The following is a 26,131-nucleotide window of genomic DNA, read 5'->3' on the forward strand; positions in this document are numbered from 1 at the left end:
AACATTATCGATCTTTATGGCCCATTCACTTGAATGAGGCCGTAAGGTGTTTTCTAGCCTGAATGCCTTCCTATGGAGTAGCACTTCAAGTAAATCTGTCCATTATCCTATCGCTCGTGTGTTGACCATATAGGGTGGTGGCAGTCATTCATATCTTCTCATATCTGCTTTTTATTGTGTTGTAGATTTAGGTCAAATTTTGAATTTGTAATCCCCTTTTTTTTTTTTATTTGTTATTGTCCATAATCTGTATTTTTTACTTCATTCCCCTTATTGTGTTCTTTTAACTCCTATGATATGATAATGACTAAATTACCAAACTGGATCATTGAAGTACTTATGCAATTCATGTAGAATTAAAATAAATCGCTCCATTGTTAAGGGCATTAAAGAAGTTGGCTTAAGTCATCAATGGCAAAGGGGAAAAGAGAGAAGGTCCATTTCAATACGTGTAAACATTCGTCATTTTCACAATAATTCCGTTCTATTGTGTGCAGGTTTTTTTGGTTTGCTTTTTATTTTGACTTGAACCTTGAGAAGTGGGACACGGTATGGAAGTTCTATATTTGATATTAAGAAACTATTAATACACAATGAATCACAAAACTTCCCAGTAAAACTTGCTTGGCTGTAACATACCTTTTTGTTTTGGTAAAACCTCCTGTTTGTGCAGAAACAAATAATTTGATTAAAAAATACTTTCCCCCCCCCTTCTCTTATTTTGGCATAGGCTTCCCGGCTAATACATACCAGTACCGCAGTACAGAGGAAAAATGCTGCAGCCCCAGGACGTGAAAAGTACACAGAGGCTTTTATTAAAAAACAGATTGAAGAGTTCAACATTGGAAAGAGACATTTAGCCAACATGATGGGAGAGGATCCAGAGACATTTACCCAAGAGGATATTGATGTAAGTATAGCTGCTCTGTTGGAGAAGTAATTTAGTGTGGAGCTTCATATTGAAAGCACTTAACTCCAGTGTGAGTCTCCCAGCTCCCTGTGAATTTTAATCAAACTGTCGGAACAAGGCAGGATACATTGCTATACACTACAGGCGATTTTGTTCGCCTGGATTTCTGTCTGATATTGGAGTGGTCAGATCTAATAGTACATCACTGTGTTGTCATATTGCTCGGTTGTACACTGGTTTTCTTTAACTTGGGGAATATGCTTTCTGTTATGGGGTCATGCTAGCCGCAAGGGAGGTTTTAATGGCACTTGAAACTCTTAGCTTGTATTACTCTTTGCTTTCTTCTTTCTGGTCCTACTATTCATTGGGGAAATTATTACTCAACCCCCTTAATGCCAGAGGAGTCTGCAGTGTATTGACGGAAATATTTAGTTTGTGTGATAGCCAAAGGCAGGTTTATTTACCTAGTAGGTTAATTTAAAGCTGACATGATTTTGGAATCTTCAAAGTGAGCATGTGCATGGCCTTACCCAGGATTATTTTGTATCCACACTTTGTGCCACATGCTGCGAGATCTAAGTACAGTATTGGGAACAGCCTTTTGGGTGGTTTGTCTGAAAAGTTTACTCAATGTGCACTCCGGGTCATCATTACAAACATTACTATAAAATTGGCATAATATTTGCATTTTAGGAAAAACTTATAACTGATGTGTAATGAGAATAAATATTATTTATTTTGTGCTGTGCTTTGTAATGTAGATTTTTAACATTTGTTTTAATTTCACAGTATTCCTCCTTTCAAACTGCAATCCTCTTAATTAACCCTCCACTTTTTTGTGAGGGCTTTAACCCAGAATTTTTTCTAGTATAAGACCAGGTCAGTTACCATCTAAATATCTTCTGAACTTAAGGGCTTCCATTGGTAAGCCTGATGGGGATTTTTGCACTGTGACCACAGTGGTTCAAACAATTTCAAAAGACAAAATGCAAGCAATGTGAATAGCTTTATGTAGTTTAATACTCTGACAGCAGTGCGTGTGGTGGCTGTCACATATGGCACACTTGAGCATATGACCTCTATACGGGACAAGGGTTAATACACAGCTTGCAAGCTGGCCCACTTTTCACCTTCGCAAAGGTCCCTCAAATGAACAATATCTCCCCTCAATCCGTCCCTATATACCATCTTTCAAGAACAGCACACAAGTGAGCATGGGACTTGGATATGCAACCAGGGTTAATACGTATACTCTAGCCACCTCACCTTTCTCCTGTGCCAGGTACTTTCAGTTAGATAGTATTAACCACTTACTCAATTGCAATCATATCTATCCGCTTCCACCACCCAAGAAATTATGCAAAATATATAAATTAATGTATCTGGCAGGGTCTCAGGTCCCTGTTTATTATAGAAAAAACTATATTAACCCACATCTGTTGTAGCAAAATGTGTCCGAAAATGTAAATACTCTCTCCAGAGTGTGCAACAGTCCCAAAGCATCACTTACAGTATGAAAGAATTGTTTAACATACAGTATATAAAAATACAGTGCTTCAGATTACAGAAGAAGATAATTACAAGAGCATACAATTAATCTAAATGCAAAAACAGTTTCTTAAAATAACAGGATAAAACATACAACAGAAATACCTTTACATTACGTTGCCATATGTCAGGATTTCTCCCAGGGAGGTCCCAGGCGTAGAAATGAGAATTCACATGTTTGATCCAAAACACACCTCTGTTGAATTCTGATTTTCATAACTCCAGGGCAAGACTTATATACCATTCTTATCCCATTGACACAACATAAACCCACCCCTGTCATAAGTCAGCTGCTAGGTTGATGGTTTTAGGATTTTGAAAAAAAAAACCTTCCCTTTTTACATTTTAAGAGTGCTTAGAGATATGAAAGACCTCATAACTTTGTGGCCCTGATAGTTTGACACACATGAGTCATATCGGTTAATTCAGGCGATTTATGACGGACGTAACAAGACTAATTACGTCTTGATCCTAAATTGGAGTTACAAAAGAATACCTGTCCTTGGCTACCTTCTGGACCTCATGTGTCTGACCTCACTGCATGCATCTTCTTGCAATGATTACACATATCTGAATGTTATACTTTAGAATCGAGGTTATCACAGGATAGTCTTATTTTTAATAAACTCACCCAACTAAGGTGTGACCTGTGTCTCGCCTCTCTCCGGAATACACCAGTAATCGTTCAAGAATGTTTCGCTTTCTTTGATGCTGACAGAATAGTACCTGACTATCGTTTATTGCCTTTTAACCGACACATATGAGCGCCTGCCCCATGTGTTTGAAGATCAGCACAAACCCAGGAAAAGTCTTGACCTGTCATAAACCCAATATATTTAATTTTTAAAATCAAACTGTACCTACATTAACCCCTGAAGCACCAGACTGATTAAAATACTTAATATCTCATGATATTATCATGACAGTCGCTACCGCTCTTATATTAAGTATTGGTACGGTCTTAACTTTAAAAGGGAAGAGCAGTGGGGTGGTTTTCCTTTTGGCTTGGACTTGGATCATCCTCCCCCGTCTGTGCTCTGTCCCCTTCAGACTTTGCTTCAGCCCTCAGAGCTTCACTGCCTCTCGGGCGCTTCCCCTGCCCTCGCGCTGTGGTGAGACGTCAACGACACATCGCGCGACCTGTGGGTCTGTGCTTTTGGCGTCGGCGACCCCTCCAACAGCGTGCAGTCCCGGTTCCTTTTCGAGGTACCCCTCACCTATCTGGAAGGTTTGCGTGAGTGGCAATAGTGGTCGCCCTTGAAGTGTGGATTCTTGGACGCTGTGCTGTTTTCCATCTCTGCAGAGGCTCTGGTCTGGACTTAAGGACGGTTGCTTTACGGGTTTTAATCATTCAGCCCTGCTGTAAGTAGGATTTTAATTTTACTCCTACCGGATGACTCAACTTATTAGTGTCTTTAGCCCAACACTCAAGTGTTTGTTGTTTTATTAATATATTTTTTTTTAATTGCATTAAATCTGTAATTATTTCTTTGCCAATCTTTTCAGTGTCTGTTTGTTTCTATTGGTTTTGTTAGTTGCACTATGATCTTTTTCTTTTGTCTTTTTTGTTTTCTATGTTTGTCGATGAGACTACATTGAAGACTCCCTTCGGGACTCCATTCCATATACCTTTGGACTATATATTTGGTCAGTTTTATTTATTCCATTTGGAGGCGCCGGTTTTTCTGTTTTTCACGGTCTGTACTTTACCATTCTGCGCCTTTATCCTGTTATGAGAAGGGTAAGAAGGCACAGCATGTTTTGATTTTGGATCAGCTCTGCAGCAGCTCTCCAAACTAAACCGAAGAAGAAAACTTCCGCTTTCAAGCAGGGCCATGTGATCTCTCAAAAGCATTCACTTAGCCTTAGTGTCAACATTAAGGCATGGAAATGGTTAAATAAAAGAAATAGAATGGGTTACATAATGGTAGAATTTACAAGACTGTTTGTAAGAGTAAATCGTCTTGAACCTCTTCCTTCTGTATAGATGTGTAGAATGCTGGCATTGTGAGGCCGCGCTTATAGTCCTGGCGACAGCTATGCGAATTCGCAGGAAAACAAGTGTACTGAATCCGTTGCGTGCACCTATAGTAGGAGCGACGTGACGGCTTGGTCGCGATCGCTGGAAGTCAATGAAAATTGATTTGTCAGCGGACCCGTGAGCGGTTCAGCCAATGAGGGCAAACTGCTCATGGGCACGCCCCCCCAGTCGCCGTCTCTTGTCTCTAACACTATAAGCAAAAATCGCTGCTACAACGGTGACAGATGACAATCACGGCGTCGCCGTAGCCAGGACTATAAGCGCGTCCTAAGCCTCAAACACCTAGGAAAGGTTTAATCCTGTTTTAACGTGCCAGTGCTTCCTTCTAGCAGCGCAATGCGAGCAGATTGATAAATAATGCTGCCAAGTTCTCTTCAATTGCTTTTTAATTGTTATCTCCACTCTTGTTCAGAAACCTGCATGTTCTCCTCCCGCCAGGAGCGACTATTTTGCAGGAAATTTCTCTAATTGATTTGCTGTGTCCATTCTGTTTGCTGTATCATTTTTCACAATATTTCATAATTTGTGCTCATTTCTAATGAACAGAGTCATTAGAACAGGCATGACTAAGTACAACTGACAGCTAACATTAGCTGCCAGATGCAGTTCCTAACGCTACGTAGAAGTGCAGAGAACAGTTTAAATAAATTAGCACCTGTACATTAGTTTCACTTGCTGGTAATTTATAAGCGAATCAGTCGAGATGACATTTAGGTAAGTCATTGATCACGTTAACAGCTGCCTACCCACTGGCCAGCTGGGACAGCTAATTAATAGAGATAGCCGTCCTGACCTAGAGCTCTTCCCAGGCCGTAGATTGCCATCTCTTCTGATTGCGACAGATCGAAGCTTCATTCGACCCCTTCCTTGCTGGCCGAGCTACATTGTATTGTGCATCGCCACATGAGCGATATTCTGTCAGGCTGCTAAACCAACAGTGTCAGAGGAACGTTCTGCTCCTGTGACTAGAGCATTGTAACGCTCGGGAATGGAAACGCAACGTGAAACAAACTCCTCCGAACTTGTAGAGCATCTGTGAGACGCCTTATTGCATGAAAAGAAGAGGCGGATCTCCCTGATAGAAGAGCAGTTAAACGTCCCGAAAAAAATAGAACATGTCATAATATGATGGATTTCTTTTAAACAAATGTAATCGCCAGCAAGTGCAAGTTGTGTTCTTTAAAAATCACACAAATGTTCCTTCGAGCATGGGCACAGAAATGCCACCTGCTTGTCAACTGTTTGTTTTTTCTCACGGTCCTTTTTCATGGTGGTTACGTACTTTAAAATGGGCTGCCAATAATTTGTGAGCCAATTTCTAATGCAGCCCTGGCCACTGAAACCTCTGCTGCGTGTTTTCTGCACATAGGTAGGAGGTTCTCGGGAAAGCAGCGAGCGTTGCAAATGCACTACTTTTTCTTTCCCTAAATGTAAGATGGTAGGTGTAACATGGTTAAAGCAGCAACACGGGTTTCATTATTATTTAATTTTTACTTGTATTTGTACATATAACCACTGTTTAGAATTCGTCAAATTCTCCTCTGGAAGGCATTAAAATATATACGGGGGTACAAAATGTATATGATACGTAAATAAAAATAACAAAACAAACACATCAGTTTATACACTTGCATAAAAAGGTCAGTGGTACCGGTGTCCCCTGAGGGTGAGTGATGATCATTTCTTGGACGCGCCATGTGATGTCGTGTGAAAGAAGACCACGACCACTGAAGGACAACCTTTTTGTCTATTTGGTCAATTCATACTTAAATAGGATCTAATTTCAATGCATTCCAATGTTCAAAAATATTATTTAGAAGTTGTCGCTGGGCTACAATATATTAAGTGGTAAAAAGAACAACCCTTTGATCTCCAATACCATTTTTATTGGTAAAATCAAAATATTTTTCTGGTCAATATTATTAATTGTACACTTTTTTTAAATGAAACTTCTTTGCTGGCACCTAAAGGGTTTTCATGGGAAAAAATCCTTACCTTGTAACGAAAAACCGTAACAAAAGTGACATCACGCTGCTAATGGTCGCGCGAGCATGCGTCCGTCGTGCATTCGCAGAAGAGTAGCTTGCAGTACCGCCCTTGTCTACCTCCGAGTACATTGGTGCTCCCCCCTTACAGCATGCATGCTCACTAACGACCGCGGGCTTCTGCGCATGCACACCACCAAAGACAGGACTGACAGAGGGAGAGGAGCCGGGTCTCAGTATAAATAGATTTGTGCCAAGTCACACTTCTTTGTGTTTTCTCAATGAAATTGTGTTTTGATTTTTAATTAAAAACATCACCATCACAAATACAATTTGTGTGACAAAAGACGAAGACGTTTCACTTAAAATGCGCGCTAGCTCGGCGCACACACTTTTTTTTTTTAAATTGGTTATTAGTAGGCGCTTTTAAATGATATTGTAAAAGAGAATGATGCTGTGTGTTATCGGCCCTGGAAAAGACAAGTTATTCAGATCTGTCTGATAACCCTTTTTGTATACATTTAAAGGGAAGAAAAGCTTGTTGTCTAAATGTGACATCCTCTGAGTGGGTTTGCTGTGCGGTGGAGGGTTTCTTGTCACTTTTTTTTTACTCGCCATAACTTTCTGTGTGTCTGGTTAAATCCTCCTGAGCAATTTCTCTTGATTCTGAGAAACTGACTATATGATATATTATTAGTACCCTTCACATTGTGATTGCCACATGGGTCAAAGTTGGAATTAACTTGGCTATCTTTGAAGAAAAAAAAATATATTTTTTTTTTCCGTAATGTAAATGATTTAAACTGTATCTAAATGAAGAAAATTGATTCACTGGTAAGTTTCAAATTGAAATGTAATATTTAAACTAGATACAAAGGTCAAAAGTGATTTCCCCTTCCAAATCAAGAGTATTGTTGATTTTGTACCTCCTCCACAGCACCACCTGTGGAGGAGATACATGGACACTCTAGACATAAAGGACCTCCCCACCTTCCATGTATAGGTTGGCCAGTGACTGTGCCCATTGCCTTCCCCACTGTACATGCAACTCAGATTAACTCCTGACCGTGATGTTTGATAGGCGGTAGGTGCCTTACCCCGCCAAAAAAATAATTTATTTAAATTGTTTTCAAAGTTTTTGTCCTTACCATGTTTGTAAACATTGTGCCTCTATGCATTATGCTGGGAAGAGGTCTCCCCCATGGTGGGGAAAATAACATCTCCATTCAAATGACTGAGGTTAAGCTCTTCTCCAGCCTGTGGAAGATGTCCTCACAACAACTTTCCTAGTTGGCCTCAAACATTGAGTGGGATTCAAGTCTAATTACCATATCACTGGGTTAAAAAAAGACTGTCACTTACTTTCCCTATGACCTGAACAGTTCCAGGTTCCCGTTGTAACTGAAAACAAAGAACAAATGTAAGACTTGTGAAAAAAAATTAATAAAATACCAATACTTCTCTGATTTCATGATATAGATATTTTTTTTAACCCTTTCAGTGCCAGAAGTCCGGTGGCACCATCAAGCTTCCATTATAGCGACCATGTGATCTCTTGGGATAGTGGACACGTGGTCGGGACCAGACCCCAGATTATGTGAACAAAACGGGAGCGTCCTCCACTTCTGTTCCGATCGTGTTCAGCGGTGAACGAGATCAGACTTAGGCTGAGTTCCGTGTGGATGCTACGGCCGCGAGCTTCCATGCGCGCCTCCGCCGCGTGCTCCAGCTGCTCAGCGAACTGTGACTTAGCTGCAGGAGTTGGGTTGCAGCGTTTGGGGGCGGGGCGGGGCGAACGTGTTTTGGAGCTGGTTCACTGAACCAGCTCACGTGACGTGACTGTAGCCCAAAATATCATTTTGGGCCGTAGCGGCAAAATGTAGCAGCGTCAACGCTGCACTTTGCCGCCGGTGGAGTTTTCAGTTTGAAAACTCCCACCGAACAACCCGAAATTGTGACGGACGTGTGCACGTCGCGTAGCAGCCACCCTGAACTTGGCCTTAGAAAACAGGCAAAAACATAATGACGTTCCCGGAGCGGTGAAAGGGACTTTGGAGCGCCAGCCCTTATGTGTATAAGAGCACTATTCATGTTATAGCATGTGTCATGCTTTCAATTTGGGCCCAAAGAAGTACTGCACCTTTTTAAACCGTTTTAAAACAATATTTAAAAATGACGATATATTGTAGACGTTTTAAGCTGATTTTAGTTCACTTACCCAGGTTTCCGTGTGTGGAACTGCACCTTTTTTTTTTTTAACTAATGTTTTGCCCAAATTTCCTTGGAATAACTGTCTTATTGAATCCTGGCAACGGGCAGGGTTCAGATAACCACAATACGAAACAGTTGTCTTCCAGGAAAGGTCTGTGTAATGGAGCGGCGGCGGCAAGGCCTTATTTGATAAATAGGCGGGTTGGGAAGAGTATTTAAGTCTTGATTAAGAAAAGGCATGCTAAGTAATAGATTAATGCTGAGCAGATGCCTCCGGTGAGCCAGCGCTGCTTATCAGAGCCCATTTAGTATGGGCTCCGGGGGCAGATTGTAATGGAGAAAAGAATCGCAGTAAGCTGGATAAAATGAAAATTAACTTTCTTTTCTTCCACACAATAGCTTTCACTAAAATAGTAGTGAGGGGCAGTATGTTCTCAGTTAACGGCTTTATTTTATTCAGCTTCTGTGGAACACAAGCCCTTAACCCCATTAGTGCCAGAGAAGCAGCACGGATCCCCCCGGTGGGAATCGAAGTTAAAGATAACAGTGCTGAGCACATTAACTGGCGATGTAACCCGGCTACCCTCCTTTTACATTCAGAAGGGGGGTTGTCCTGAACCACAATGTTCTGTAAGATCAGAATCTTGATTTGAGGGATGCCATTTTTTTTTTAAATGCCAGAAAACTTTAGCGTTTCCCATCTTGTTTATGAACAAAACCGGCAAAGAAACACTGGGGTTTCAGCAATAGAGAAAAAAAATGCTGTTTTTCTTTCTTGGTGCTGTCTCTCTCTCTCTCTCTCCTCTTTTCTCTCTCTCTATTTTCTCTCTCTCTCTCTTCTCTTTTCTCTCTCTCTCTCTTTTCTCTTTTTTCTCTCTCTCTTTTCTCTCACTTTTCTCACACTTTTCTCTCTCTCTCTCTCTTCTCTTTTCTCTCTCTCTCTCTTCTCTTTTCTCTCTCTTCTCTTTTCTCTCTCTCTCTCTTCTCTCTCTTCTCTTTTCTCTCTCTCACTTTTCTCTTTTCTCTCTCTCTCTCCCTCTCTTCTCTTTTCTCTCTCTCTCTCTCTCTCTCTTTTCTCTCTCTCTCTCCTCTTTTTTCTCCTCTCTCCTCCTCTTTTCTTCTCTTCCCTTCTCTTCTCCCTCTCCCCTCTTTTCTCTCTGTCTCTCTCTCTGTCTCTCTGTCTCTCTGTCTGTCTCTGTCTGTCTCTGTCTCTCTGTCTGTCTCTGTCTGTCTCTGTCTGTCTCTGTCTCTCTCTCTTCTCTTTTCTCTCTCTTCTCTTTTCTCTCTCTTCTCTTTTCTCTCTCTTCTCTTTTCTCTCTCTTCTCTTTTCTCTCTCTTCTCTTTCTCTCTCTTCTCTTTTCTCTCTCTTCTCTTTTCTCTCTCTTCTCTTTTCTCTCTCTTCTCTTTTCTCTCTCTCTCTTTTCTCTCTCTCTCTCCTCTTTTTCTCTCTCTCTCTCCTCTTTTTTCTCTCTCTCTCTCCTCTTTTTTTCTCTCTCTCTCTCCTCTTTTTTTCTCTCTCTCTCCCCTCTTTTTTTCTCTCTTCTCTTTTTTCTCTCTTCTCTTTTTTCTCTCTCTCTCTCTCTCCTCTCCTCTTTTTTCTCCTCTCTCCTCCTCCTCTTTTCTCTCTCTCTCTCTCTCTCTCTCTCTCTCTCTCTATCTATCTATCTATCTATCTATCTATCTATCTATCTCTCTCCTCTCTCTCCTCTTTTTTTCTCCTCTCTCCTCCTCTTTTCTTCTCTCTCCTCCTCTTTTCTTCTCTCTCTCTCTTCTCTTTTCTTCTCTCTCTCTCTTCTCTTTTCTCTCTCTCTCTCTTCTCTTTTCTCTCTCTCCTCTCTCTCTTTTTTTTCTCTCTTCTCTTTTCTATCTCTTTCTCTCTCTCTCTCTCTTCTCTTTTCTCTCTCTCCTCTTTTCTCCCCCTCTCTCTCTCTCTTCTCTCTCTCTCTCTCCCTCTCCTCTTTTCTCTCTTCTCTCTTCTCTCTCTCTTCTCTCTCTCTCTTTTCTCTTTTCTATCTCTTTCTCTCTCTCTCCTCTTTTCTCCCTCTCTCTCTCTCCCTCTCTCTCTCTCTCTCTCTCTCCTCTTTTTTTTCTCCTCTCTCCTCTTTTCTTCTCTTCTCTCTCTCTTCTCTTTTCTCTCTTCTCTTCTCTTTTCTCTCTCTTCTCTTTTCTCTCTTCTCTCTCTCTCTCTCTCTCTTCTCTCTCTCCTCTCTCTTCTCTCTCTCCTCTCTCTCTCCTCTCTCTCTCCTCTTTTTTTCTCATCTCTCCTCTTTTCTTCTCTTCTCTCTCTCTTCTCTTTTCTCTCTCTTCTCTTTTCTCTCTCTCTCCTCTCTCTCTTTTTTCTCTCTCTCTCTTCTCTTTTCTATCTCTTTCTCTCTCTCTTCTCTTTTCTCTCTCTCTCTTTTCTCTCTCTCCTCTTTTCTCCCTCTCTCTCTCTCTTCTCTCTCTCCCTCTCCTCTTTTCTCCCTCTCTCTCCTCTCTCTCTCTCTCTCTCTCTCTCTCTCTCTCTCCCCCTCTCTCTCTCTCCTCTCTCTCTCTCTCTCTCTCTCTCTCTCTCTCTCTCTCCTCTCTCTCCTCTCTCTTCTCTCTCTCCTCTCTCTCTCCTCTCTCTCTCCTCTTTTTTTCTCCTCTCTCCTCTTTTTTTCTCTTCTCTCTCTCTTCTCTTTTCTCTCTCTTCTCTTTTCTCTCTCTCTCCTCTCTCTCTCTTTTTTCTCTCTCTCTCTTCTCTTTTCTATCTCTTTCTCTCTCTCTCTCTTTTCTCTCTCTCCTCTTTTCTCCCTCTCTCTCTCTCTTCTCTCTCTCCCTCTCCTCTTTTCTCTCTCTTCTCTCTCTCTCTTTTCTCTTTTCTATCTCTTTCTCTCTCTCTTCTCTTTTTTCTCTCTCTCCTCTTTTCTCCCTCTCTCTCCTCTCTCTCTCTCTCTCTCTCCTCTCTCTCTCTCTCTCTCTCTCTCCTCTCTCTCTCTCTCTCTCTCTCTCTCTCTCTCTCTCTCTCTCTCTCTCTCTCTCTCTCTCTCTCTCTCTCATTTTTATTTCTGTTATTCTTTATTTTTCCTTCTCTGTCTGTCTCTCTGCCATTTTTCAAAGGCTGACCACTCTGATGTTGTGATGCTGTGCCCAAACCCACACAGCTTCCCTGCTGCTGTTTTTATGATCAGTGGCAGTGCTGAGTAGTCCTAAGGACATGTGGAAACTCCAGCAAATCCTCTGTTCTCCCGCTCTGTGGAGCAGAGCCCTGCATGTTTTATTAATCACAATGTACTATTGCTGAACAGGTAATGCAGTATTCTTTTGCTAGAAATGCACAAAAACAGACTAAGGCATACTGAATAACCCTTTGTTGGCAAACTGCTGTACGTTAAAGTTATTTTATTTTACTATGAAAAATATTTGACATTCAATGAAGCCCTGCTAAGTTGTGTGTTTTTCTAAGTTTGTGTAAGGCACAGACCAGCGTTTTGTATTTTGATACAGGCGCCATGATGCTGGTGTATAGTGTATGTGACAGCTCACGTGAACAGCAGTACCAGCAAAGCAGCGATGTCACCAACTCAAGCAGGTATCTCCATGGAACAGACTAACCATACAAACTTCACAAGTTTAAATCCAGCAGTTCCCAGTCAGCCAACGGCCCTCCACTATTTGCCCAGTTTTAATTGGTGATTCTAGTCTGGCCCTTCTTGCTGTCCTGTCAGGGGTTGCAGGAACAGTGTATTCTTTATCGCTTTATAGAACCGGGAATTGCAATGACATGAATGTCAATCAAGCACTGGCCTACTTACTAGTGGGACAGTGGTTTTGAACATGTGTTCCTGTGGAAATTGTTGGGGGATGGGGGGGATATTTTGTTTTTCAAGGCCCAATATTTTAATTTGGTATAGTTTTTAATGTAATAATTAAAAAGGTTATTAAATTATGTCATGTTACATATATAGGAATACATTTATTTATTTTTTAATTCAATGGGTTTTTGCTTACATTTTATTTTTTTAATAATCTGTGTTTAAGTGTTGACAAGTAAATACATTTGACACATTTGAATTGAGTGTTTTATCAGTGCACATTTTTTGTTTACATACAGGCATACCCCGGTTTAAGGACACTCACTTTAAGTACACTCGCGAGTAAGTACATCTCGCTCAATACGCAAACGGCAGCTCACGCATGCGCCTGTCAGCACGTCCTGAACAGCAATACCGGCTCCCTACCTGTACCGAAGCTGTGCTCAAGCGCGGAGACTATAGAGCCTGTTACACATGCGTTATTTACATCAGTTATGCACGTATATGACGATTGCAGTACAGTATATGCATCGATAAGTGGGAAAAGGTAGTGCTTCACTTTAAGTACATTTTCGCTTTACATACATGCTCCGGTCCCATTGCGTACGTTAATGCGGGGTATGCCTGTACTTCCCTTGTGTTGTCTTTCTCTCCTACCTAGACTGGGCTGCTACAAGAGGTGGTATCCAATAGGAAATTATATATATTTGTTATATGTAGGCCTATATAAAAGCTGATTTTGTTTATTTAGAAAATATAAGCCCTACCACAGCAGTAGCATTTTTGAGTTGGGGTTTCATGAACTCCCAATACATTTTTTGTTGGTTACACTGAGTCACCATGCATTTCTAAACAAAACCACAAATCTTAAAAGTTTTTATCCAAAAGAGGGTTAGTACCTTGATTCCTAATCTGTGGCCCTTGATGTCTTTATTGGGAGTTCCTGCAGCCTTTCAAAATTCACTTTAAGCAGCTCTCATCTACATTTTCTATCACTAGACGACAGAGAAGCCCAATGCTACATCCAATATGACAAAAATACACAGTAACATACTTATATATTCTCTTGAAAAGGGGTCATTTAGTTTAACCCTTTGGCCAAAGCATTTTAAGCTTGCGAGCCATGACAAGGCAGACCCTGTTCGCAAGTCCTAACACTACCAGATAAAATACTAATATACCTCTATTAGGATTAAAATTCTCATTTACCTCTATTAGGAGAGAGAAAGACCACAGTGGATCTATATCCAGTAGAATGAAAGGACCTACTAACTTGGGAAGTGGGGAGGGGCGGGCTTAAACCCTGGGAAGGAGGAGCCACTAACCTCCAACAGCTGAGAATAGGTTAACAAAACACACAAAACCCCAACAAGCTCTTTTTGGGAACCCCTGAGCCCCCACAAAATTTATATGTATGTGTCAAAAAGGAGAGCAATTGAGCGTGGCATATGTATACAACAGACAGAGAAGCCCAATGCCACATCCAACATGAAAAAAATACCCAGTAAAATACTTATATATTCTCTTGAAAAAGGGTCATTTCAAAGCATTGTAAGCTTGCGAGCCACAACAAGGCAGACCCTGTTCTCAAGTCCTAACACTACCAGATAAAATACTAATAAACCTCTATTAGGATTAAAATTCTCATTTACCTCTATTAGGAGGTTTTGACACTTATATACATATATATTTTGTGGGGGCTCAGGGGTTCCCAAAAAGAGCTTGCTGGGGTTTTGTGTGTTTTTGTTAACCTAGTCTCTGCTGTTGGAGGTTAGTGGCTCCTCCTTCCCAGGGTTTAAGCCCACCCCTCCCTACTGGATATAGATCCAATGTGGTCTTTCTCCCTCCTAATAGAGGTAAATGAGAATTTTAATCCTAATAGAGGTATATTAGTATTTTATCTGGTAGTGTTAGGACTTGCGAACGGGTGTCTGCCTTGTCATGGCTCGCAAGCTTACAACGCTTTGGCCAAAGGGTTAAACTAAATGACCCTTTTTCAAGAGAATATATAAGTATTTTACTGCGTATTTTTGTCATGTTAGATGTAGCATTGGGCATCTCTGTTGTCTGTTGTATACAGTACATATGCCACGCTCAATAGCACTCCTTTTTGACATATATATATATATACATATACATATACAGATATAGATATATACATATACAGATATAGATATATATACAGATACATATATAGATATAGATATATATTTTGTGGGGGCTCAGGTGTTCCCAAAAAGAGCTTGCTGGGGTTTTGTGTGTTTTTATTTTCTATCACTAGTAAAGTTTTTAGAAACCTGCCTGGTGTTTTTGAGATATAGGTTATACTGTATGTATGATTAGATTGATACAGTGCTATGTGTAAGGAGCATGGTTGGTCTGCAATACGGAAAAACGTTTGCATTAGAAGGAACTACAATTCAAACCTGCCAGTATCCCACCCCCCAATTTCAATCCTAGCTTACTTCATGTTATGATAATGCCTTATTCTCCCAGCATAAGTTTTTCTTTTTTTCTTTGTTTGTTTGTAAGAAAAATTAGTAAAGAGATATTGCCATTTTTCTGTTTTTTTTTTTTTTTTTTTTGCTTTGTTCAATTCTGTGTTCAGTATTTCTGGAATAATAAATTAAACCAATATAATGAAAACTGGGCTCAAGAAAATAAGACAAAACAATTTTAGACTAGTGTGTGTATACATTGTATATATCCTCCATCCAGCAGCATCAGAATGTATTTAGCGTGTGATTTTTTTTTTGCAGCGCTGTAGCTTCAACCTCCTGGTGTATTTGCAATGAAAAAATTATATGTGGTATTGTATGTAGTGCTTCTATTCACAAAATGCTCCTATGTTTGTTACCTTTCGAAAGAGTACTTCTTCTAATGCTTGAGACATAGCAAGTATGGACATCCTATGTGTAGCAGATTGTTTTTTTTACAGTGAGCAAGGTGTGAATAGCCTAGAGTCTAGGTTATTCACAATCTGCTCACTGTAAAACCACAATCTGCTACACAGGCCCTCGAGCATGTATAATATTAAATACAAGTCAGTTTGCCTTGACCTTTGTGGGCACTGTTTGATCATGATTAGTCCTAATATGTTATAAGGTTTTGAGGCTCGTTTATTATGTTATACTCTTATTGGGTGGGGACTGTGTATAAAAGTAGGGGAATTAGGGCATTCACTTAAAACCACAATTATTTTGTAGTCCAGTACAGTATATCTACTTTAAGGCAGCAGTGCCACCTGCTGAACCACTTTCAGATATGTTGTATTGTAGTAAAATACCTGATACACAGCAATCTACCCAGCCAACACTTCACCCTATGCTGTCAGTGTCCCCCCACGAATAATAGAATCTGTTCAGTGTTGATGGTCAAAGGAGATGGAGGAGTTAATTTGTGGTCCTACAACTTTCCTCGTCTTTTACGAAGCCAGAGTAGGGAATCCTTTAATGTGTATTCCCTTCCATTGTAAGCTCCCCGGGGCAGGGATTTTCTTTTCTATTGTCTGATTTTTGTTTGTTGCACTTATTGTATTCATTCCCTCATTCCCTGTACCGAATACAGCTGTGGGCACTATATAAAGAAATATATATATATATATATATATATATATATATATATATATACTGTGGTTTGCAGAAGTATTCATCCTCTACCAATAAAGTCACATTTTGTTGAATTTCCAATCATGTATGCACAGTTTTTCAACGAAACATTTTTTTTTTATTCTAAGCTACAAAGTTGTAGTAAGTATTCAGCTCCTTAAGGCCGCACTTATAGTGACGGCGACACAACGTCGCCCGAAAACAAATGCATTGTTGCCGCCGCCGCGTGCGCTTATAGGTGCGATTTTCGGAAGCCGGGTGTATTTGATTTTTCAGGGGCTGTCGCCTCATGTGACATTAAAGCAGTTTTTTTACTGTTAAATTAATACATTTATTTTTTTATTTACTTGGATCCTGCTCTCTGTTGGCTGTTGTCCTGTATCACTGCTTTTTGGACATCTCTGACCTCTACAAACTGCTGCATGATATACCAAGAAGACACAGATCAGGGAGAAAAACAGTACTTTTATATACTGTCTGGGGATTATCCCAATGAGGCTCTGAGAGGTTGACCATTCCCACTACCCACTACCTTCAGGGAACAATTGTCCCTATTTAAGACAACTTATGAGACTTTATGAGATTTCTCACTGGTTCATATTGTATACATTTTGTGGAATTATAGCCCTTGCTTCTCTGGGTCTCCAGAAACGAATAGTATCATATATAATACGTTTATGAGATCCAGTACTTGAGCGCCAAGACCACTACTTTTGCACAATTCTAGAACTTGCATGTTTGGTGCAGTGTGTGAGGCCCAGCTGTTCCCGGCACATCGTCTGGGAATATGAAGCCTGGATTCCCTGTAGGCTTTGAGCTTTGGCTTGGTGCTGGGTGTGAGTCTGAATCAGACTCTGGCCATAAGATGAACGATCTGAAGGTGGCCAGACTCAAAGGTAATCTTAAAACACCGAAAGAAAGACGGTTGCATGAATACAAATTTATGCAACTGTTCGGGACACTTAGCGGTGACCTAAACAGAGATCGAAATTTTATGAGTCATTACTGACACAAGTGAACTCTCTTCCCATGAGCGCTAAAGGCCATGTCTGTACATACTGTGCTATATGTATGCACACACAGCTGTCTCTTACACATACTAATACTCCTTGTTTTTCCATCCCTATACACCAATAGGGACCACATAGTATCTACACACACTTCTAGTTATGCTACAATCTCTCACATTTCCACACCTACCCACATCATTTATATTAACTCCCGCTCCACACACACCTTTTTTAAAGCACTGTATATACTGTGGGCTCTCCATTCATTTATATTCACACAGATACACACACACACACACACACACACACACACACACTTACATCACTAACTTTCGGGAACCATTTAACACCTCTAGCCATAAATCACATCCACACACGGGGGGAGGGACAAGCACAGATAACATTCCAAGAGACACTGTTTTTAAGTATACCCTTTGCTTGCTTCATTCATTGAACCATCGCCGGAAGAAGAGATCATTGTATCTCGAAAGCTCGCACAAATAAAAGCATTTCGATAGCCACAGAACGGTATCATCTATTTATTTTTTTGAATATATATATATATATGTGTGTGTGTGTGTCTGTTTGCACTCCCCAGGGATCTACCTCATTTGCTGTGGACCTTTGTTGGACAATATAATTTTTAACATTTTGCAATTTCATGCCACTATAGGACCCTTTTTGAGGACTCATATGTTTACATTTCAATTTTGACCCGCAAGTACATTGTTTACTGGTATATACCTTGGGTTACCTATGCATTATATGCCTCATTGTTGGTAATTGGAGTGGTACTGCATTAGTAGTTATTTAGCATTACTGACAGCAGTATTTAGGTTACAGCATACAGCAGTCCCATATAGACTTACTTACTGACCGGCCGGTCTTTAATCATTGTAGTAGGTCATATTATTGTTTTTCCTACTCTGTACTATATATGGTTTTTGTGTCATTTTTTGACCATACTATTTTCTAGTACTTTCTATCCTATGTTTAGGTTAGAATTTTTGCTGCAGGGACCCCTTGGGGACTGTTATCTTTTTTTTGTGTAATCCCATGTTCTTTTTTTAATAAAACAATTTATTATTACTTTTGCTTGAGTGCTTTTAGTGGGACACCTTTTCTTTCTTTTTTTGGTATGTAGATATATATATACACAACATAACAGCGCAAATATCATAAACAAAACGTCCTCAGACAAAAATAAAATACTGAATTAAATAAAATGACACAAATATGCAAAATATGGTGAAGGACCCCGCTGCTGACCCAGCCGTGTTATTACCAACAAACACGAGCCCCACACCGTGTGTCTGTTTACTGCCTGTCGGAAGGCGAAGGACCCCGCTGGTATCCTGGGCCGTGCTTATACAATCAAGCACGAGCTCCACACCGTGTGGGAGATACCATCTGCTGAATGAGGTCGCAGTGAGTTGGGTGTGCCCCCTTATTTCATCACCGGCTGGTGAGTTCAGCCTCCTAAAGCAAGCATGTCAAACTCAAATGCTAACAAGGGCCACATTAAACAAGGTTTAAGTTCAGGTGGGCCTCAAAAAAAAAAAAAAAACTTACATTTTCATAGAAACGTAGGTTTATTTAGAGAAGTACAGTGTGTGTGTGTGTGTGTGTGTGTGTGTGTGTGTGTGTGTGTGTGTGTGTGTGTGTGTGTGTGTGTGTGTGTGTGTGTGTGTGTTGACCTCACTAACCGAACCAAAAAAAAGCCAGATGTGAATGATTCTGAACCCATTAACCAGTATCAGGATGCCCCCTCTTCACAATTTCTAAAGCAGCAATCCCGCCTGGGATCTTACCTGATCCGCAGTCCCTCAAGGTACTATACTGGAGGGGAGGTGTTCCCTACCTGTCTTCCGATGTCCCCCGTGTGAAACTTGAGTCAGATCCGGAAGAATAGGTTATTTCGGTGTAGGTATAGGGCAGTTAAGATAAAAACGAGAGGCAGAGAGAGAGAGAGAGGCGCAGAGAGAGAGAGGCGCAGAGAGAGAGAGAGGCGCAGAGAGAGAGAGAGGCGCAGAGAGAAAGAGAGGCGCAGAGAGAGAGAGAGAGGCGCAGAGAGAGAGAGGGACAGAGGCACAGGGACAGGGACAGGGGCACAGTGACAGGGACAGAGGCTCTCCCTGACACTCTCCCTCTCCCTGACACACTCTCTCCCTGACACTCTCTCTCTCTCCCTGACTTTCTCCCTCTCCCTGACACTCTCCCTCTCGCTGACACACTCTCTCCCTGACACTCTCTCTCCCTCTCCCTGACACTCTCCCTCTCCCTGACACACTCTCTCCCTGACACTCTCCCTCTCCCTGACACACTCTCTCCCCCTCTCCCTGACACTCTCTCCCCCTGACACACTCTCTCTCCCTCTCCCTGACACTCTCCCTCACACTCTCCCTCTCTCTGACACTCTCTCCCTCTCTCTGACACTCTCCCTCTCCCTGACACTCTCCCTCTCCCTGCACTCTCCCTCTCCCTGACACTCTCTCTCTCCCTCCCTGACACTCTCTCTCTCCGACACTCTCCCTCTCCCTGACACACTCTCTCCTTGACTCTCCCTCTCCCTGACACTCTCCCTCTCCCTGACACTCTCCCTCTCCCTGACACTCTCCCTCTCCCTGACACTCTCCCTCTCCCTGACACTCTCTCTCTCCCTGACACTCTCTCTCTCCCTGACACTCTCTCTCCCTCTGCCTGACACTCTCTCTCTCTCTCCCTCTCACTGACACTCCCTCTCCCTGACACTCTCTCCCTCTGCCTGACACTCTCTCCCTCTCCCTGACACTCTCTCCCTGACACTCTCTCTCTCCCTGACACTCTCTCCCTGACACTCTCTCTCTCCCTGACACTCTCTCTCCCTCTGCCTGACACTCTCTCTCTCCCTCTCACTGACACTCTCTCTCTCCCTCTCCCTGACACTCTCTCCCTCTGCCTGACTCTCTCTCTCTCTCTCTCTCTCTCTCAGACACACACACACACACACACACTCAGACACTCAGACACACACACCACCTTGCTGCCACCACTGCTCCGGGACACAACCCCTTCCTCTCCCCCCCCCCCCCCCCCGGCGGCCGCGCAACCCCCCTCCATCTCCCTTCCCCCTCCACCCACCCTCTCTCCCTTCTTCCCCTTCTCTCTCCCTTCTGCCCCCCCTCCCTCCACCCACCCTCCCTCTCCCCCCTCTCTCCCTTATCCCCTCTCTCTCCCTTCTGCCCCCCCTCACTCTCCCTTCTTCCCCCCTCCCTCTCCCTCCACCCACCCTCCCTCTCTCTCCCTTCTGCCCCACCCTCTCCCTTCTGTCCCCCTCTCTCTCCCCCCACCCCTTCTCCCCCCACCACCAGCCCGTTTTTCATACCCACTCCCCTGCACCAGCACCAGCGCGTTTTTCACACCCACCCCCCTGCACCAGCCCCAGAACGTTTTTCACACCCACCCCCCTGCACCAGCCCCAGCCCGTTTTTCACACCCACCCCCCTGCACCAACACCAACCCGTTTTTCACACCCACCCCCTGCACCAGCCTCAGTCCCAGCCCGTTTTTCACACCCACCCCCCTGCACCAGCACCAGCCCGTTTTTCACACCCACCCCCCTGCACCAGCACCAGCCCCAGCCCGTTTTTCACACCCACCCCCCTGCCCCAGCCCGTTTCTCACACCCACCCCTTGCACCAGCCCCAGCCCGTTTTTCACACCCACCCCCCTGCACCAGCCCCAGCCCGTTTTTCACACCCACTCCCCTGCACCAGCGCCTGTGACTCCGGTAACATGAATGCTTGTACTGCTTGGCAGCATCACCTCAGGACAGATCGGTCAGTGAGCAGCAGCAGAGACACACAGACACACACACACACAGACACACAGACACACAGACACACAGACACACAGACACACACACCTCGGTGCTGCGGTCTGGTAGCTCTGAAGTGAATAATGGCGGACCGGCTGCAGCCCCATTGGATGGGAGCGGTCATGTGACCGCTCCTTCCTTCCCCGAGCGGCAAATTTCAATTTGCCGCTCTCGGAAGAGTTTCTCCTCCTCAGCACGCATCAGCGCGCATTCGGAGGGAGAAACTATAGCCCGGTCGTTGTGAGCGGGCCGCAAAAATATCCGTTGCGGGCCGCATGTTTGACATGCCTGTCCTAAAGAAACCTTTATGTGAATGTTGTTTTTATATATTTTGTAAGTGTGCATTGCCTTCCACTTCTATTTTATTACATTTACTATCTTCTCTATCATGAAGATAATGCACTAGGGGGTGCGCTTTTTCTTTTTTTATCTCGTGTATATATATTTATTTATTTTTTAAGCTTCTCAAAGTTTTGCTTGGAGGTCTAGACTTGTAAAGCTTAAATTATGAAACAATTGTTACGAATGATAGACGAGGAGCTATATTGCTGTTCATGTGAACTGAGAAGTGGTGAAGTAAGGAGAGATGGAGATATATGAATAGAGTTAGAGACACAATGAGGCTGGTAGAAGGAAGTGCATAATTTGAAAAGTGAGGCCATGGCAAATATAAATAGTCAAGGCGGCATCACAGCAATAGTAAAGTGCTGAGATGTGCAGTCTGGGATAGAAAATATCCTCCTTTCCAGCGTAGATCAAATCCAGGATTCAGGGCCAGTAGGTGTTGTCCACTTGTTCACTCCTTTTGAACTCCCTTTTAAACTCCACTTTGCTTGCTACTTTAAATGGGCTACTTGCAACGTTTCAGAGGATTCCCTCAGGGCCTTCCTTGACCTACAGGAGGTGCTTCACGGCATATTGTTTAGCTGTCTTCACATTCACGAAGAACCTTCCAGCATCATGACTCTGATCTCGAATTGTGACCCAGCCACACATCATGAATGGAAGAAGTTTCCAGAGAGCTGGAAATGGGGTCTTGCATAGACACAAGTATAAAAAAACAAAAACAAATGACGTTCACAGGATATATGGGACACCAGTGCTCTTGTGACACCATTAGAGCACTCTGAAGGTTAAGATGGTCGGAACAGTACACATCTGCTGCACTGGATTGAATATTAGAAACTGTTCCTTGAGTATTGTTTCTCACTTTGACATAATTTAGCATTAGTTATTTATTGCACATTTCCGTAATGATGAGGGCATGGAAAAACACATTTGTTGCAGACGTTGATTTATTTGTGCATCCAGACTTGGTGTGTTGCATAAGAGAAGATAATCACATATTTGTAATTGTCAGCTTTTAGTGCTGTGTAATTAATCCATAATTTCCTTTTGGATGTGATTGAATTATGCGTGGCACATATCTGTCAATGCCACATTCTTTATTCCAAAAGTCATTATCATAAATCAGTTTTTTATCTATCAATGTATTGGTACCTTATCCAATTAAAAACATGTACTGCAGGCCATAGGTAGTTTATCCTGTTTCATGGTGACAATATCGAGGAACAAGTAAATTAGGAGTTGAAGTAAAAAAAAAAAAAAAGGGGGGTGGGGGAATGGGAAGCTGTGGGTCTCAAGACAACCTAAGAATCACTAAACCCCAAACAGAGTGCTACTTGGCAGCAAATCAAACAAAATTGAAATATGAAAGGATGAAATATGTGATTATCAAAGCAAACAAAATTAATAAATATAAGAAAATATCCAAGTAAGAAACTTTGAGAGTGTAAAGCAATAAAGTAAAAAGAAATGATATATAAAAACAAAAAAAAAAGTGACAAGCGAAAAAAGATTCCATGAAAACATGAAACGGTCACAAAATGTCCAGCATGCTGCTCTAACAGAGAAGGTCGCGTCAACCCATGATGGGGAAATTAAAAGTTAACATCAAAAGGAAAGCTCTCCCATCGTGTAGTATTGTAGACAAAAGAAAAATGTTAAAAAAAAGCACTGTAAAACAAAAACGTAACAAAGGCTCAACAGGGGTACGTAGCACCACAGGATGGCCTCTTCCTGGGAGAGTTGTTGCTTGGGATCAAATTTCCGAAAATACTAAAATGTCTTGAAAAATCTCCTGGCATTCCTGGGATAGGTTCTCTAACCGCCAATCTGCTTAAATATATAGATCGTTTCCTTAAATGTTGTGTTGCTGATTTTAAAGTCCCAACATGAAGATACTGTACTTGTTTTGCAATTAGTCAAGAACTTTAGATGGCAAGAACAGTTTTTCTTGATGACTTGTGATGTGAGAGTCACTCTACACTTGGATTGGACATCAGGATGTGCTGGGAAGTATTTATTTTTTTATACACAAGATTGTATTCAATGTATTTTATTGCTAGGGATTTCATTAAAAGCCAAATAAGATATCAATAACTGTCATTAGTCCCCTAACGAAACCTGAAATACACTTTCCTGTGCGTTTTTCCCTCTGTCCGCTGATAACTCTGACTGGTTTTAACCCTTTGTGTTTCACGAAATACTGCAAAACTGGTTTAAATACAATAGCTGTAGTCAGAAAGATTCCTGATCTCCAGATGTAGAATTAAACTGTTCCCAGTATTTCTGTTCTGTAACAGGGGTTCTCAACTCCAGTCCTCGAGACCCACCAGGTCACGTTTTAAGGATATTCCAGCTTCAGCACAGGTTGCTCAGTCAGAGAGTATAACCATCCTCACACTGAGACCCAGAGGTTGAAACAGCTGTCTGTGAGTAGGTTTATTTGGCCCAGGTTTTGCTTTCATAGCTGCGTACAAAATCCGCAGGTATACGCTTAAATGGGTCCATGTTGAAGTTACGAAGCAAAAAGTGATCCACCGTAAGTGCTCATTAGCATGTGATTACCCAGTATCCCTGGCTGCAGTGGAAACACTACGCTTTGTTATTATGGGGGCAGGCATGTTTAAAGTACTTGCCTGTGAATGTGCGCATAAGAGATGTTTAGCAATGCTCTTTTGTAGCTGTAACACTGACCATTCTGTCTTTTTGTTGCTGTTTCTTACCTCAACCCCCTCTGTATTAAGATGCAACATAACTGGTAATAACGATTGTAATTGTAGTCATTAATCATGGGGGATTTTTTTTTCCTTCTTCAAAGTCACGACTGGATCTTCAGTTCAGTTCACTAGAGACGTTATAGGCCCCAAATGCATATGTAGATATATTCATTTTTTTTTTTACAGAGGTGCACTGTGACAATTTGAGACTTTTTTTTTGTTTGTTAAATCTCTTCATTTTGTACAATTTCACTTTACAGATGAAACCCAGCAGCTTTATCTTAATCCAAGTGCCTGTTTCAAACAGTCTTGTTCTTCAGATAAATTAATTGGTAACAGTGTCTCAAATAAAATATTAGTAACAGTGACGTACAAAAGGACAGAAACAAGAAGTGATATGGAAACTGTGATCTTTAAAAAAAGCAGTTGGCTTTTTCTAACCCCTTCCTATGCACCTACAGCTATATAATGTCCAAAGAAGAGTGCACTGCTCCGTGGTGGACAAACCAGATAAACAACATGTAATATGAAGAGAAAAAAGGGAGAGGGCGAGAAAAGGGGGAAACCAATAGTGTGATAAAGTACTGTTGATAAAAATGCATATTTCGAACAAAGTAAGTATCGCACTCACAAACAAGTGTATAACATAAGCATAGTGTAGAATAGCCTTCTTTGATCGTCCGTTCTTCTGATCCTTTGGTTGGTGCTTAAGTTGCTCGCCCTGGTACTTCCGAACTGCAGTTTCCGTTTTCTCGCAACACCTCTACTTTGCTGGGGGTCGCATACTGCATATCTTTTTCTCCACCTTTTTTGATGCAGGATATGAGTCTCACAGGCCTTGCATTCCACACCTCGGTTCAGAAATCAAGTTTCTCCGATATCTGATCAGTCTCAGATCTTTTACTGGTCAGTTCTAAATGAACCCAAAAGCAGGTCTCTGTACGATCTCGTTCCAACATGTTTTGCCAGTCTAGCTGGCTTCATAAGGGATTCTTTATCCCTTTCCTGCTTCTCCCAAATAGGGGAAGAGCCCAACATTCTATAATTAAACATTCCATAACCTCTGGCAAGGCCTCTGCCCTGCTGTGGTAACCAAATCACATATGTGTAAAATCTATTTCCTCCACGTCCCACACGGCATTAGCTACTAGTGGGTCTCTTCCTCTCATAAGTATAAGACAAAAAAAAAAGGCTTTGGGGGTATGTAACTCCTCCTCTTTCTCCCAACACCAGTCTCCTTGTCCTGTGGAGTATGATCGGAAGAAGGTTGTTTGAGCCACCAGAGTATGATCTAGAGGGGGCTTGGGAACACCTTTCTCTCCCTCAGTCACACCCTGCTGGGATACCCTCCACTGAGAGAACCTACCGGAGACCCAGAGCTCCCTCTGCAGGCAATCGGGCCGCATGAGGGTGTGTATTCTGAAGCCAACACATGGCCTGATCCGCTGGCCACAGGGGTCTGTCTGGGTCCATCTGGATAGACTGATTTCTGGGAGGACCACCCATGTGGAGGCAGAAGCACTGGAGTGGGTGGCTGCTATTTTTTAAAGCAGAAGAGCACACTGATGACATCATAGATACGACGAAGGAAATCTTTATAGATTTAGAGGAAAAACTGGTCAATGCTCTGTTAGTGCAAAAATACACAATCTTCCCCTGCCTCCCCAGAACTCAAGCTGGATGCTAAAGCATTTCCCAAACCGGAGCTCAGAGGAAAGCTACATCAAACAGAAGCAGACCGTGCATCTTCTGGTGAAAAGATTTCCCCCTGCATTGAATGCCTTAAGAAAATTGCGGTAGACCAGCCCCATCTCAAATGGCAGAAATCCTCAATTGGATGGAGTCGCTAGTCCACACTTTTGAAGAGCAGTTTAAAGATCCCGATCACAAACGTCCCTGGATAGAGCTTCCCCCGGCTCTGAAGAAGGAAGGTCAGAAAAATTTTCGGACGATAAGTGGGCGCAGGAACAGTCTGGTCTTTTTTTAAATTGATGTCGAAAAAACTTCTAAAGAATTTGAAAATAGCATTATAAATTAAAGACACAGAAGGAATCGGGCACCCTAGATAGGGTTTCTTTGGACAAGTGCAAAATGAATAGCTAATTTCTTCTCCATCAATTCATT

General features: G+C 42.1%; 1 protein-coding gene across 1 annotated transcript in view; it reads left to right on the forward strand.

Annotated features, from left to right (window-relative positions):
• The window catches only part of MRPS9 (mitochondrial ribosomal protein S9), an 86,888-nt gene that overhangs the window by 20,121 nt on the left and 40,636 nt on the right, over nt 1-26,131 (forward strand). Inside the window, exon 2 of the mRNA XM_075590432.1 lies at nt 731-910. Within this exon, the coding sequence (XP_075446547.1) occupies nt 731-910 (180 nt within the window). The remainder of the gene's footprint in view (nt 1-730; nt 911-26,131) is intronic.

The sequence above is a fragment of the Ascaphus truei genome, chromosome 3, assembly GCF_040206685.1.
Source record: "Ascaphus truei isolate aAscTru1 chromosome 3, aAscTru1.hap1, whole genome shotgun sequence".
In the NCBI taxonomy this organism is placed as follows: Eukaryota; Metazoa; Chordata; class Amphibia; order Anura; family Ascaphidae; genus Ascaphus; species Ascaphus truei.